At 34.7% G+C, this 15,139-nt stretch overlaps 1 protein-coding gene across 13 annotated transcripts in view; it reads left to right on the top strand.

The window, feature by feature from the left end:
- MPDZ (multiple PDZ domain crumbs cell polarity complex component) overlaps window positions 1-15,139 on the top strand; it is a 168,079-nt gene that overhangs the window by 50,501 nt on the left and 102,439 nt on the right. For 12 of the 13 annotated variants that reach the window (XM_044939853.2, XM_044939850.2, XM_025281520.3 and 9 more), the window contains 7 exons: window positions 3,147-3,356; window positions 4,019-4,158; window positions 5,010-5,223; window positions 6,136-6,264; window positions 8,230-8,439; window positions 11,031-11,145; window positions 11,505-11,593. In XM_044939853.2, the coding sequence (XP_044795788.1) occupies window positions 3,147-3,356; window positions 4,019-4,158; window positions 5,010-5,223; window positions 6,136-6,264; window positions 8,230-8,439; window positions 11,031-11,145; window positions 11,505-11,593 (1,107 nt within the window). The remainder of the gene's footprint in view (window positions 1-3,146; window positions 3,357-4,018; window positions 4,159-5,009; window positions 5,224-6,135; window positions 6,265-8,229; window positions 8,440-11,030; window positions 11,146-11,504; window positions 11,594-15,139) is intronic. The other variant, XM_044939857.2, reaches the window with a different exon arrangement.

The following is a 15,139-nucleotide window of genomic DNA, read 5'->3' on the forward strand; positions in this document are numbered from 1 at the left end:
AATAATTGTGGATTGTTGTTAACTATGGGTGATTTACTGAGTTTCCCATTTTATTTTTCAGGACAAGTAACAAACTCTTAGGCATCAATTGGTGACATATTGTGAAGTATTTTGATTGCTTCTGTTAGTGGAAGCCATTTACTAATGTCTCCTTTCTAGAAATTGATATCTAAATGATTGTTTCCTCTGTATATAATACAAAGATGACAGGAAAAGATATAGGTCATAATCTACTTACTAAGTGTGTGACTTTGTGTAATCATCTCATGTGTAAAATGGAAATGGTGATTCTTGGAGGTTTGTTGGACAGATTAAATTAGAGTAGATCCTTAAAAATTGGATTAACATTTATTCTGCAAATGGATATTGAATGCCATCTCCGTGCAAGACACTACCATAGAGAATGAGGATACAGTAGAGAATAAAGTAATCAGGTTTTATTGATCCACTGGAGTATTCTGTGTTCTAGTCTGTCTCTACAGATTGGGATGGAAGCTACTTAACAACAGAGAACATGTAGGTGATAATAAGCACCGTGAAGAAAAACAGGGCAGAGTCAGCTCATGGAGCGTAATTCTGGGATGTACTGTCAGGGAACCTTCTCTGAGGTGATGATGTTGAGTGCACTTGGATGAAGTAAAGATGTAAGCATGTAGATACTTGGGGGAAGGATGTCTAGCCTTGATGGCTAGAGAGAGCAGCTTGGTGGTTTGAGGAACTGTGATCAGTTATAGCTGAAGCTATGTGTGTGAAGGACAGAGTGCTGATGAGTTCAGAGAGTGATCCAAAAATGTCATTGATATAGTCTTTCTTCTGATTAATTATAAATAAAAAGTTATATTCCATATACTTTATAGATATATAAAATTAGGTCTAGTTGTTTGCACTAGTTGAATGATTATTTACCTTAATGAAATATTATTATTGTTTATATTTATTATTATTTGGTATTAATATGTTAATCAGATCAGATCAGATCAGTTGCTCAGTCGGTCCAACTCTTTGCGACCCCATGAATCGCAGCACGCCAGGCCTCCCTGTCCATCACCAACTTCTGGAGTTCACTCAGACTCACGTCCATGGAGTCAGTGATGCCATCCAGCCATCTCATCCTCTGTTGTCCCCTTCTCCTCTTGCCCCCAATCCCTCCCAGCATCAGAGTCTTTTCCAATGAGTCAATTCTTCGCATGAGGTGGCCAATATCATCATTTAATTTGATATATATTAATATTGAGTATAATATTATTTAATAATATATTCAGTTCAGTTCAGTCGCTCAGTTGTGTCCTACTCTTTGCAACCCCATGAACCACAGCATGCCAGGCCTCCCTGTCCATCACCAACTCCTGGAGTCCACTCAAACCCATATCCATCGAGAGTCAGTGATGCCATCCAGCCATCTCATCCTCTGTCGTCCCCTTCTCCTCCTGCCCTCAATCTTTTCCAGCATCAGGGTCTTTTCAAATGAGTCAGCTCTTCGCATCAGGTGGCCAAAGTATTGGAGTTTAAGCTTCAACATCAGTCCTTCCAGTGAACACACAGGACTGACCTCCTTTAGGATGAACTGGTTGGATCTCCTTGCAGTCCAAGGGACTTTCAAGAGTCTTCTCCAACACCACAGTTCAAAAGCATCAATTCTTTGGTGCTCAGCTTTCTTTATAGTCCAACTCTCACATCCATACGTGACCACTGGAAAAACCATAGCCTTGACTAGACGGACCTTTGTTGGCAAAGTAATGTCTCTGCTTTTTAATATGGTGTCTATATTATTAGATTATTTAGGTCTGTATAACAGGCACATAACTGTTATGTATGTTAGAATATTTTTCCAAAATGGAATGATCTTTTTTGTTGTTGTTTACTAATGTTATTGTAGATAACTAGAATATTTTTCCAAAATGGAATGATCTTTTTTGTTGTTGTTTACTAATGTTATTGTACCTGGAGCTAGCCATACTGTGAAGTTTACGGGCACTGTCCTTCAGAATGGCAGCTGTGCCCAAACTTGTGACATAAACAGCAACGAGTTAAGCTCCAAATACAGAGTTGGTAGGAAGAGTCCACACAGGACCACTCTCACTTCTGATACCAACCATGTATGTTGAGGAGGTTCCCCAAACCACCCTCGGGTTCAGTAATTCATTAGAAGGACCTATTGAACTTACTAAAAGCTGTTCGACTCATGATTATGGTCTGTTATAGGGAAGGATACAGGTAAATAATTAGCATAAGAACGAGATGCACAGCATCATGTCTGGGAACATTCCTGATGTGAAGCTTCTGTTCCTCAGGAAGTATTCTCTTCCCAAATTTGTGTGTGTGACAGTTCACATGGAGTATTGCCAACTCAGGAAGCTCACATGAGCTTGGTGTACACAGTATTTATTGGGACATCATTTCATATGTATGATTAATTGCCCATGTGAGATGACTCAGTTTCAGAGTTTGAGTGGATATTATGTGGCCTTGGGGACTGTGAACAACAGAGACACTTCCGTCATCTGGAAACATTCCAAGGATTTAGAAATTTCTTCTCTAAACTGGAGACAAAGGCCAGGCCTCTCTTTGGGAAAGACCAAATTCTTTACTGCATAAGTTGTTATGAAAATTCAAGTAATATAGTAAGTAAATGTCTCATTGGATTCCCATATCTTGGGGACAGCTATGTCTCCTTGGGTTCCCATATCTTGGGGACAGCAATGTCTCCCTGCATTGCCATATCTTGGAGACAACTATTGCTGTGTTGGTTATTTAGTATATATTGTTCCAGGTGTTTAATAATTTTTTGAATGTACATTGAACTATACTTTGTTTATTGTTCATTAACTAGGCTTTTTTACTTAAGAATGTAGGTATAGATGTATGTGTTTTTGTGTATTTAAATGACCTTGACATTGAATGCTAATTTTTTTCACATAATTAGTGTTTAAAACTTTTTCCACCTAAAAATAGTGCTTCATTGAACATCCTTGCATGTACATCTTCATGTGTTTTTCTAATTTTTCTTCTTGAAATAGAGTTGCTGAATAAAATGGTATGGATATTTTGAAATTTCATATGTACTTCATTATTACCCCTCTTGGCATATTTCTATGAGGTAGCTTCTGGAATATCAAAATTGTTAATAATCTCCATATTACTCTTAGGTAAACATTGCAACTTCAACAATTTCAAATGTCGAGTATGGTCACATTCCGCATCTCAGCCCAGGTGTAATTCCTACTCTACAAAATGAATCATTTTTATCATCCCCAAATAATGGAAATCTGGAAGTTCTTACAGGATTCGGTACTGCACATATCAATGGGAAACCTGCTTGTGATGAATTTGATCAACTGATCAAAAATATGGCCCAGGTAAGAGTGTTTGTTCCTGTTAGTTTTGATAGAATGTGTCCTGGATAATTTGAAGAATACTTGCATATTTATATTGCATATGTTAAATATATACTTTAAATATATTATTATAATAGAAAATATGGCAATAATATATTTTGTTTTATATTCTTTTATAAATTTTATTACATTTTACTGAAAGTGAAAATGAAGTTGCTCAGTCGTGTCCGACTCTTTGCGACCCCGTGGACTGTAGCCTACTAGGCTCCTCCCTCCATGGGATTCTCCAGGCAAGAGTACTGGAATGGGTTGCCATTTCCTTCTCCAGGTGATCTTCCCGACCCAGGGATTGAACCCAGGTCTCCCGCATTCCAGGCAGATGCTCTAACCTCTGAGCCACCAGGGAAGCCTGAACATGTTACTGAACAACAATATAAAGTATATCTTAAATGTATATTATACTATGATATATGTTCTTATTTATGAAGACATTTTTAACATTGAAAAAATTAGAATGAAAAAGATGTAGATTTCGTGTAAGTTTAAGTGCTTCAGGGATTTTTCTAAATGAAGGTTATCTTAGAAAAAATTGAAAAAAATTTTTAACAGATTAATGCCACTAATAAGACTATGACCACAGTGGCTGGCATATAATTATATTTCTTGCTGCTTTTTCTGGACAGGGTCGCCAGATAGAAGTTTTTGACCTCCTCAAACCTCCATGTGGAGGCCTTGGGTTCAGTGTGGTGGGACTGAGGAGTGAAAACCGGGGAGAGCTGGGTATATTTGTGCAGGAGATCCAGGAGGGCAGTGTGGCCCACAGGTGAGACTGTCACTGTGACTTCCCTGTTTTTGATACCACATTCAGAAGGTGCTGCTCACCCTAGAAGAATTTCAAGAAACAAAAATGCCTACAAACAATATAAAATGTTATTAAACAGTTTTTAGAAATCATTAACATTGCTACAATAACAAGAAAGTCCTTTGAAAGCAGAGTAACTTTTAAATATAGTCATGACTTAATCACTTTTTAATAAGGAAATAGAAATTTAACTAGTACATTATTCCCATTGTGTTTAAACAGGCTCTTTTTGATTAAATTTAAAAATTATAGAAAAGCATTCAAGTGGTCTATGATAATATGAGCTGTATTTTATTAATATACTCAAAACAACAAGTAAGAGCTGTATTTTATTAATATGCTCAAAGCAAAAAGTAAACATATCTTTCTTTGCATTCATCTGTAGAAGATAATAGCAGTACTAAAATACAACGTATAGGTTGAATGAGTAGCTAAAAAGAAGATGGCTGTTAACTGGGAGTGGTTGACTAGGGTTAGGTCAGCTGGTGCCAAAGCATATATATTTTTCCCTTCCATTTTTATTGAGATATAATTGACATATAGCGCTATGTAAGTTTAAGGTGTATAGCATCATGATTGGACTTACATACATCATGGAGTGATTATCATGGTAGGTTTTGTGAACAGCATGTCACATAGAACAAAAATAAAGAAATAGAGAAAAAATATGTTAGGAGTACAATTGCAAGAAAAAACTTACATAGTGTGGACATTAGAAAATAGAAATAAAAATAACCTGAAAATACATGCCAAAGAAGCAGTCATTTTCTTGAGATCTATCAGTTCTCTTTTATCCCCCTTTTCATTGTTAGAGATGGAAGATTGAAGGAAACTGACCAAATCCTTGCTATTAATGGACAGGCACTTGATCAGACAATTACACATCAGCAGGCCATCAGCATCCTGCAGAAAGCCAAAGATACTGTCCAGCTGGTTATTGCCAGAGGCTCATTGCCTCAGCTTATCAGCCCTATAGTTTCCCGTTCTCCATCTGCGGCGAGCACAATTTCAGCTCATTCTAACCCGGTGAGTACATAAGTTTTTCAAGGGGAACAGAACATATTTTTCTAATTCTTTAAGGTTTTGCACAGGTTTGCAATTCCTGTAGGTTCTTTGTAATTCTTGAGTTTTTGCCTTTTTGTTCTTTTTTCCCTTCTGTGCATAGAATATATTTTATGCAATTATGATTAAGTTTCTGGCTTCCAAAAAACTTTTTATCTTTATTTATGTAGCTTTTTAACTTGAATTCATTCCTAAAAAAGGAAAAAGTCCCTTAAAAAATTGACTATCTGTAAACAAATAAAATCTTGATTTTATTTTTTAAGTTGTTAGAGTTAGCTATCAGTGACTTTAACAGGTCATTTTATTTGGGGGCATCCCAGGTGGCTCAGACAGTAAAGAATCCCCCTACTGTGCAGGAGACCTAGGTTCAATCCCTGGGTCGGGAAGGTACACTGGAGAAGGGAATGGCTACCCACTCCAGTGTTTCTGTCTGGGAAATTCCATGGACAGAGGAGCCTGGCGGGCTACAATCCATAGGGTCGCAAAGAGTTGGACACGACTGAGTGATTAACACTTTCTCACTTAACTTGAAATCTCATGCAACAAGATTTATGTAGAAGAAATTTTTAACAGCTAACATTTTTTTTTCTCTTTTTCTTTGATCATCTTTTTTCAAATTCTACAAAGGATCTTGCCAGTCTGTATCTTTACCTGGTTAAATAGAGCCACTATAATGGTGTGTTGATAATTTCAAGAATGGTTATATCAACAGTAGTAACAACCTGTTGAAAGAAAAGTGTACTAAATAAAAGGGACCCTGTTAAAACTCATTATTATGTTTCACTCATTTAATACTAATCACAAAATAATATTCATAGAAATCTCAACTACAATAAAATTTTAATTTTCAAATTTACATGAGGGCTTTGTTTTCAGGTTCACTGGCAGCATGTGGAAACCATTGAATTGGTCAATGATGGTTCTGGTCTGGGCTTTGGCATCGTAGGAGGAAAAGCAACTGGTGTGATTGTGAAGACCATTCTGCCTGGAGGTGTAGCTGATCAGGTAAGCTATTCCAGCAGGTACTTTATGTTTTATCCAATAATATAGCTTCATCTTGTATATTTCTGTCAAAAAGAAGAGACTTTGGCTTTAGATAAGGTCAGATTCTTTTGTTTTACTGGGCTTGTTTGTAAAATGATTTTCTTTGACTTGGGGTGAAATGCGTTTCAGAAGAGACCTTGATTTTCATTTACAGTTACAGTGATCTTAAGACTTTCAAATCAGAGAGGAAAGCCCAGGTTGTGATTTTGATCATTTTAGAGGTAGATATTCTTTATTTATGATTGTAAGTCATTTTTATAAGCCTGTCTATCTATTTTATAGCTACAAGGTATTGTGGAAAAAAGAATATTTCATTACTGAGGGGGAAAAACAAGAGTACAGCCTATTTTTTATTACTTAGGGTAGTTCATTAAGCCATTGCCATTTATGCTATATAAAATTGCTGTAATATATGTGAGAAAATAGTTACTAATTGTGATTTATATTTTAATTTGACAAGTTCTCGTGTCTTCTTTGCCTTGATAATAATGTTTTGTGTATGAAGCTATTTGCTTTTGCATGTGTATTTGAACTTAGGAAGTCAGGGTTATCAAATATTGTTCATATTGGTAAATAAAAGGCAAATTTATGGCCAACCTTATTTGTAGAGGTATTGAGAGTAACTCAATAGCATGTGTCTTTTCTCACTTTTAAATATTAGCCAGTATCAAGCAGTCTCCAGTGAAATCTCTCTAATTGACAGACTTGTGATGAATAAGCTTTCTCTTCTGTGTAGAGTTGCACTAATACTGTAGGTACTTGCCACATACCACTTTTAAGTTCAAATTTGAATTTATTAAAATTAAATAATATTACCACCTCAGCTCTTCCATAAGATGAGCTATATTTCAAGCGCTCTAGAACAACGGGCCCCAACCTTTTTGACACCAGGAACCATTTCGTGGAGGTCTGTTTTTCCACAGACTGGGGTGATGGGGATGGTTTCAGGATGATTCAAGTGCATTACATTTATGTGCAGTTTATTTCTAACCTAACACTGCTGCTGATATGATAGGAGGTACCGGTTCACAGCCTGGAGTTGGGGGTCCCTACTCTAGAGCAGTATGTTGCTTGTAGCTGCCATATTGGACATTGCAGAACATTTTAATGACTGCAGAATGTTCTTGTGGACAGTGCTTGTATGGAGGCTTACCAGATCGGTGTTCACTTCCCTGGTCTATCTGAATTTACATCTTGCAAAGATTTCATCTGCAAGTGAGTCCTTTAGGGATATTTATCTTTGAAATGGCAAGGCAGAAATTTGTGATATTAACTCAGAGCTTTTTTTGTGGTTCACACTGTATTTTGAGTAATATATATTTGTGTAGTGAGTTATACCTCATCTTTCAGTTCAGTTCAGTTGCTCAGTCGTGTCCAACTCTTTGCGGCCCCATGGACTGCAGCACGCCAGGCCTCCCTGTCCATCACTAACTCCTGGAGTTTACTCAAACTCATGTCCATTGAGTCAGTGATGCCATCCAACCATCTCATCCTCTGTTGTCCCCTTCTCCTGCCTTCAGTCTTTACCAGCATCAGGGTCTTCTCAGATGATTTCAGTTCTTCACATCAGGTAGCCAAAGTATTGGAGTTTCAGCTTTACCTAGTGGCATTTTCTCTCTTTTATTTTTCTCAAAAAATTCAAAGAAGGGCTAGTGCTTTCTTGCATCAAGTGTATATAAATCAAATTGAAAAGCTCATATAAGTTATTGATTTAAATAATATTTATTTTAATATTTCGGTTACTTACATCACATTGAATAATGTTAGGATGCTTTGAAAGAGAGTTAACACTACACTATGTTTAATGTACCAAGAATTCACAGTATGGCTCTTTTTTGTTATTATTCCCATTCTCTCATTTAGAGTTTCTCTGATGAAGTTAGTAATAATAATAACAAGCTGACTAACCAGTTCCTTTTCATTTAGCATGGGCGATTATGCAGTGGAGACCACATCCTGAAGATTGGTGATACAGATCTAGCAGGGATGAGCAGTGAGCAGGTAGCCCAAGTCCTCAGACAGTGTGGAAACAGAGTGAAGCTGATGATTGCAAGAGGTGCCATTGAAGAGCCCACAGCACCTACCTCTTTGGGCACCACCCTTTCCTCATCCCCAGCTTCTACGCCAGAAATGCGGGTAAGGACATAAAAAGTTAATGGGAAGGTCATAGATTATAGCACTTGGATGACAGTGATGTTTATTTAGAAACTAGATTTATTAATGTTAGTGTATTATTGATAAAGAATGAAACAAACCTCAAATAGAGAATGTTTTAGCACTAATAATAGTTTATTGAATAGGAATACTATCTCACAAATGAAGGATAGATTGATTAATATTTTGCATTTTTCTCTAAGCAACACTTTTATGAGGATAAGTGTTTTGAAGTATGAATAAATTTAAATGAATTATATGCTACTAATACCTAAAATGTTTTATTCTATATTTTTCTTATTTAGAAGGTCTTCTGTTAGGTGGGTTATAAGTTCTAATCATTCCATTTCAACAACTTGCTTCTTAGTGTCTTTTGGAGGGCAAGGTGGATGAATAAAACTTACTAAAACCTTTCAATATTATTGTTTTAAGGTATGTCATATAATTGTTATAAGATTTGTAATGAGAAGTCACTATTCTTGACCTAGTTATATAAGTTTTTTAGACACAAGTTATGCTTTCAGGGTGGTAACAAAAGCTTTATTCATAGACAGAGCATTCCATCTTTGTTCCTGATGTGCAAAAAGCTAGAATATTTCAAAATTATTATAATGTAATGTTATCTCAAATAGTTAAAGTCACACAGTATCATGGATTAAATATCAACATGATTTTATCCAGAAATTTCTTGAATATTTAAGAAGAGAATTATACTCACTTTCTATATGTTTTCTAGCAAATTCTAGTTCTACATTCCTTTCTTGTAGATCTAAAAGCAGGTTTTTTTTCTATTACAGTTTTTTTTTTTTTCCAAATAGTTGCTACCAACTCCTTTTTTTTTTATTCTAACCTCCTCTACAAGCCATTTAAAACTTTATTAGAACACTTGAAATTTCCATGATTCTGTTGTTTTTAGGATTGTGTTTGGTTGCTATTTTTTGCAGGGAGAAAAAAGTAAAGAAAGCCTGTTTATGAAAGTATTTAAGTGGCATTCTTTTGTGGTAAACAAAACATTTTATTCAGCAATATATAAATGAATGCAATACCGAAAACCACTTGATGTAATTGAAAGCTTAGAAAAATATCTATTCTGTGCATATCATCATTTCTGAAGCTTGTGCCCCTTTTAAAACCATTCGATAGTCAAATTGCCACCCTCTAAAATAGCACTTGCATAAGTCCTATTAAAAATAGAAAACACATTTGTTACAATTGAAGCAGATTTCATCCTGTCATTTTCTTGTAATTATCTAAACTTTAAGCTTTTGCTAAGTTTGCATAGATAATTATGTGCAATGAAAAAATAAATCAAACTTTACTATAAAATTTTATATCTCATTTAGGTGACTATCAATGAGATATAGAGTATGCTTAAAGAAAATCAGAAAGCATTACCAGCTAGCCCCATTCTGCCTGTCTATTCAAACCATAACCTTCTTTCTTCTGTGATCTTCCTAGGGTACTTTCTGGAATCTGCTGACACCACACCAGTATATAATATCAGCAACTTGTTGATGACTTACTGCACTAATCCATTCATGCTTTATTCAGGGAGCCTTGCCCTTTAGTCCAGTATATAATAACAAGCCTACATATTAGAGAATGCTGCTTCCAAATATCATTCCAGGGTGAAGGAAATCAGCATGGAAAGTCATGCTTTCCTTCTAAAGGGCTTTTCATGTTGAAGTTTGAATTTATAAAGCAAATACAAAGACAGTTTTAATTAATATTTGGTGCCTTTCACTGGATTTCAAAATAACCATCAGTCTATTAATATTTTATCTGGAGGACAGGTTCACCTTCATGATGTTAGAATCAGCTTCCAAGTTAAGACAGGAATAATGGCATGTCTTGAGCAGGCACTGTGGCCCTTACATTTTAAGGGGGTTTGCATACTGTGCATCTTTTAAGAGCAGGGGCTCTGCAACCAGCGCCTTGTGTTTGAATTCTTCCTCTATTAGATGGTTCACTGTGAGTCCTTGCAAAAGTTTATGTTCCTTAGTTTCCCCGCATAAAACTGACAGTAATTGTACTTGATTCATTCTTCTAAGGAGTAAATTAATTGAGACATATCAGATGTCTATTATGTAGAAACTGCTCAATGAATGTTAGCTGGACTTTTTCTTATTCCTGATAGACAGCTGAGCAAAGTGATGCTTAGAAAAAGTCAATGACAAAGCTAGATTTGAGCTTGTTAATGTGGATTCAAAGCTTTATTTCAACTCTATTATATCCTCTAACTTCTTCAAAAAGGAAGTTGAGCCACTCCTGAAAATATAAGCTGTTAATAAGAAACTAATTTTTTATGATTTTCACAAAAAACCAATAATATATTTCTCTGAAGAGGGTGTTCAGCTTTACTCCTGACATTGCTTTTGAGTAAAAATGTGATGCTGAGGCCAAGTTGTCAAGATTGAAGGAGTAATCCCTAACTGTAATTCTTTAGCAGAGTTCTTTAAGAACTAATTACATCATACCTTTTCTAAATGAAGAGTGTGGCTTGAAAAAAGCTTGTTTTGTTTGTCTGTGTGTTTATTTATATGTATTTTTTTTTTTTACGAATTATATTTCAGGTTGATGCTTCAACTCAGAAAAGTGAAGAAAGTGAGACGTTTGACGTAGAGCTCACTAAAAATGTCCAAGGATTAGGAATTACCATTGCAGGATACATTGGAGATAAAAAATTAGGTAGTTTTTAAACATTAATATTCTATTTCTTTTATCTTGGCAATTGCCTCTAATGTCTTTGTCTTATGAAATACTGAATCAACATAATATATTTTCATGTGTCTGATGATGTATTTTCATGATAAACTGATAGAAGTCTTTCTTTGGAGTAGTGCAGGTTACTGTGATATTTTATTTCACATAAACAAAACCATTGTCTTCTTCTGTAGCCGAGGTTTCTAGTAGTGATTTTGTTTGTGTGGTTTGTTGATTTATATCTACTCAGAATTAGGACTTTATTTTTAGGAGAATGGAGGATGGGTATTCTTTGAGTGTATTTCGTAAATAATAAAACAAAACAAACTTGTTTCTAATCTTAGAACCTTCAGGGATCTTTGTTAAGAGCATTACAAAGAGCAGTGCTGTGGAACATGATGGAAGAATCCAAATTGGAGACCAAATTATAGCAGTAAGTAACACATTTAATGACATCTTTGTTAATTTTCATGGTTGAGAGATGCATTCTCCTGGTTTACACCTGGTTTACAGGTAGCTCTGTACTAATTTAACCTTACTTTTGTGATTTTAGGTGTTAGTATTACTCATTATATTATTAGGTGGAAATCAGAGCATTAGATAGAAGGTTTATTGATGTCATTTCTGAAAGTGGGACTCTTTCTTGAATAGCTTCTGATAGATCTGATTTCTGGTTTTAATGAGTTTGGTACATTAATAATTTTTCTTGTATTTTAGCTGCAGATACTCTGAAGATAAAGACCATACATTATAAGTTTTAGTGTATTTGCATCTGAATTTGAGTTGTGTGCATTTTTTAATATCAGCAGAATGACAATATTTTGTTGGCACCATGACCAAGGCTTCTTTAGCCATAAGAGTATAAAGAAATAGAGTCAGACCCTCTTAGTTAGATCAAGGCAGCATTGTTTTCCTGGTAACATTAGTATGTTTGACCATATAGCTGTTCAAGGTGGTGTAAAAAGAATCCAACTTTCACTTCTGTGTTTAGTTGTAAACTGACCTACCCTAACTACTTTTCAGAACGTGAATCCAAGAAACCCCGCATCAAGGGCTTTCTGGTTAAATAAGTATAGGAAAAGCTTCCTGGGATACAGTTTCTTAGGGATTCACAGTACACATTGAAAGATAAAAAAATTGAGAAGTTTTCTAATAAAGAATCTTGTTTAACTCTTTTATTTCAGAGGTTCCTAAACTTTTGTAATCATGGGTTCTTTCTTTCCCCAAACATATATTAATATTCTCTGTAGTAGATTTGCAGAATGCTGATTTATCTTAATATGCATTTGTGTATATTTTAATGAAGTCTCCATTTTCCCCTTGAGATCTTAATAATAGTAAGAAAATAGAATGTTAAGATAGAGGAGTCCTGATCACTGCAGCATTATTCACAAGAGCTAAGATGAGTAAGTGACCCAGAGTTCCATATGCAGATAAATGGATAAAAATTTAAAATACATAGTATACTTGGTACATAAGTATGGTTTAGTTAATTAAGCAGATATTTATTGAGGGTCTGAAATGATTACACATGTAAGTCTCGCAAAAGCTTCCCTTCAAATTTGTGATTATTTGCATTGATTTATAACTGGAATCTCATATAAGTTTGCTTGGGCAAGTGCTAAAGGAGATGGTTGACTCAAAAGTGGAAGCACCTTTTTTCTGAAGTATTTTCTTGCTTTCAATAAAGTCACTGCCTTTGCTCTCATCAGTGTTATGATTTTTTATTTTTAGCAACATTCTCTAACTTCAAAGTTAGAAGCACCTTGATTTTTAAGAAATATCATGCAGTGCTTTGATCATCCATTAATTTTGTGTAAAATGCCATCATTTTATATAGTCTTTTGAGAGATGGGTAGAGAAGTTCTTAATACTAGTTGTTTTTCACGACTGCTGTCTTTTTTTTTTTTTTTTTCAATTTTGTCTTGGCAGCAACTATTTTGAACTATAATGTTTTTATTTTTAATTGTTGAAGTGGAGAGAGGATTAAGAAATTATTTTCTATTATTTAAGGATGTATTATTTTAAAAAATAAGTCTTTTATCATAAGATTCCTGTTTTATGAATTATGCTCTCTTAACCCCTAGTGTGCAAAGGCAACATAAAAGGTTCTAGGGTGTCAGTGTAGGTATTACAGGGGCAGGGAATAGAGCCAATGAGACTTTTTCTTTACTACATAAGAATTAATTTAATAAGGCGACTCTGTTTTGTAAAGTCAACCAAACTTTTCATTAGACAAAAAGTCATATATTCATTTTTTTAGATTGGTATACAGATATCTTTGATAAAAGCAGCATAGAATTATGCATCTGATTTAAAAAATGTTATACATGAAATGTATCATGAAAAGAAAATTTGGAAAGGTATCAGATGTTGCCTTTGCTATTCTGTGACTTTGTTAGTAGTCTCAATTTCCCTCTTTGTATATGTGTGTAATTATAGGCCGTGTTGGAGGAGGACTTGGCCAGCTAGATTGACTGTACTGAGGAGCTGGCTTTTCGATTTGTTCTAACTAGGATTTCTCCCCTATAATTATTGATAGCAGTATCTACACTGCAGTGCCATCTCCTCAAGATGGCACCCAGACAGTTTACTGTCATTGTGCCTCGTTCCACAGCACTTTTCTCTCTGCGACAATTGGGTCTTTTATTGTGATAATGAGGGACCAGAGCTGGCCTGAGCCCTCATTCAGGTTTCAGTGCCTTGTCCCATATTATGATGTGTGTAATTATGTTGAGCAGAAAGTGCTTCTATAAGGCTTGGGGTTTTTATGTTTATTAATCACTTCTTCATTTTATTAATAATAGTACCTCTTGAAATCTGCCATTAAATCAAATATTAATAAAAGTTTCTGAGTAACTTTTCAGTACAAAGCACCATGCACTGTAATTTTGGAAAAGTATGTACCATTATTCTCACATTACACATGAAGATACTGAGAAACTTTGAACCAAAGTCTAGGATTAAAAGTCTGTAATTATTCCATTATAGCAATTTCTTCTGTGCTACTACCTACCATCTGTGAGATTTGAGTAAGGAATATACTTTTAAATTCAGGTCATCAGGTTTTTTGGGGAAAAAAGGAAACATGTTTTTCCTTTACATAATGAACTTTATTGCTACTTAGTAAACAAAATCATATACATTTGGTTTTTCTTAAACCACATATTTAAAAGATTGAGCTGTAAAAATCTATTGCACATGAAAACTTGCAGCCTAAGTTATGTGCATTTTAAGAATTTTTATGGCACCTCAAAGTTGAGATTTTTGTGAGATTTTTCTCTATGGTTACCCTGAAAATAAATAACATGTTTATTTCTTTTAGAGTAATTTTTGTCTTTGAGGTCTAAAGGACATTAAATTTGAACATGGCTTAAAAAGCTCTTCTAATAGAAACCATTCTTAATAGTTTATGATTTAACATTTCAGAAAATTTCCATGTATCTGTACTTAGGATTGTATTAGTTTATACCTTTTTATTATTTATTTAGTTTAGAAATATACCTGGTATGTATAGTTGTATCAGCACATATGGATCTATCATAATATACTTAAGCACCTCTTATTCATGGAGAGGTATATTGTTTATAGTGGTTTGCTATTATAGATAATAGCAATGTGTTACATACCATTTTGTATATCTTTTATGGACCAAGACTTAAAACTTTTAAGTTTGCTGTAATAGTGTTATTTGGATTTGAATTTTACTTATTACTCAGCACTAAACCTTGTATGCCACATTTTTCTCACTTGGAGTTTTAAATCTGATTAACTGCTCAGTCAGCTAGAGTGTTTTTTGAGTAAATTTCATAGGAAGAGAATGTGTTGGTAGACTTTCAGAAGCTTTTCTCTCTGAGAACCTTTTATGTTGCCTTTGCACAGTTGGACATTTTGGCTGGCAATAACATAGACTTCACATTAAGAAGACTTGGGGGGATAGTCTTAAACAGCCTTTTAAAATTTGTCTTTAGATGTCTCT

This window comes from Bubalus bubalis, chromosome 3 (assembly GCF_019923935.1).
Source record: "Bubalus bubalis isolate 160015118507 breed Murrah chromosome 3, NDDB_SH_1, whole genome shotgun sequence".
Lineage (NCBI taxonomy): Eukaryota > Metazoa > Chordata > Mammalia > Artiodactyla > Bovidae > Bubalus > Bubalus bubalis.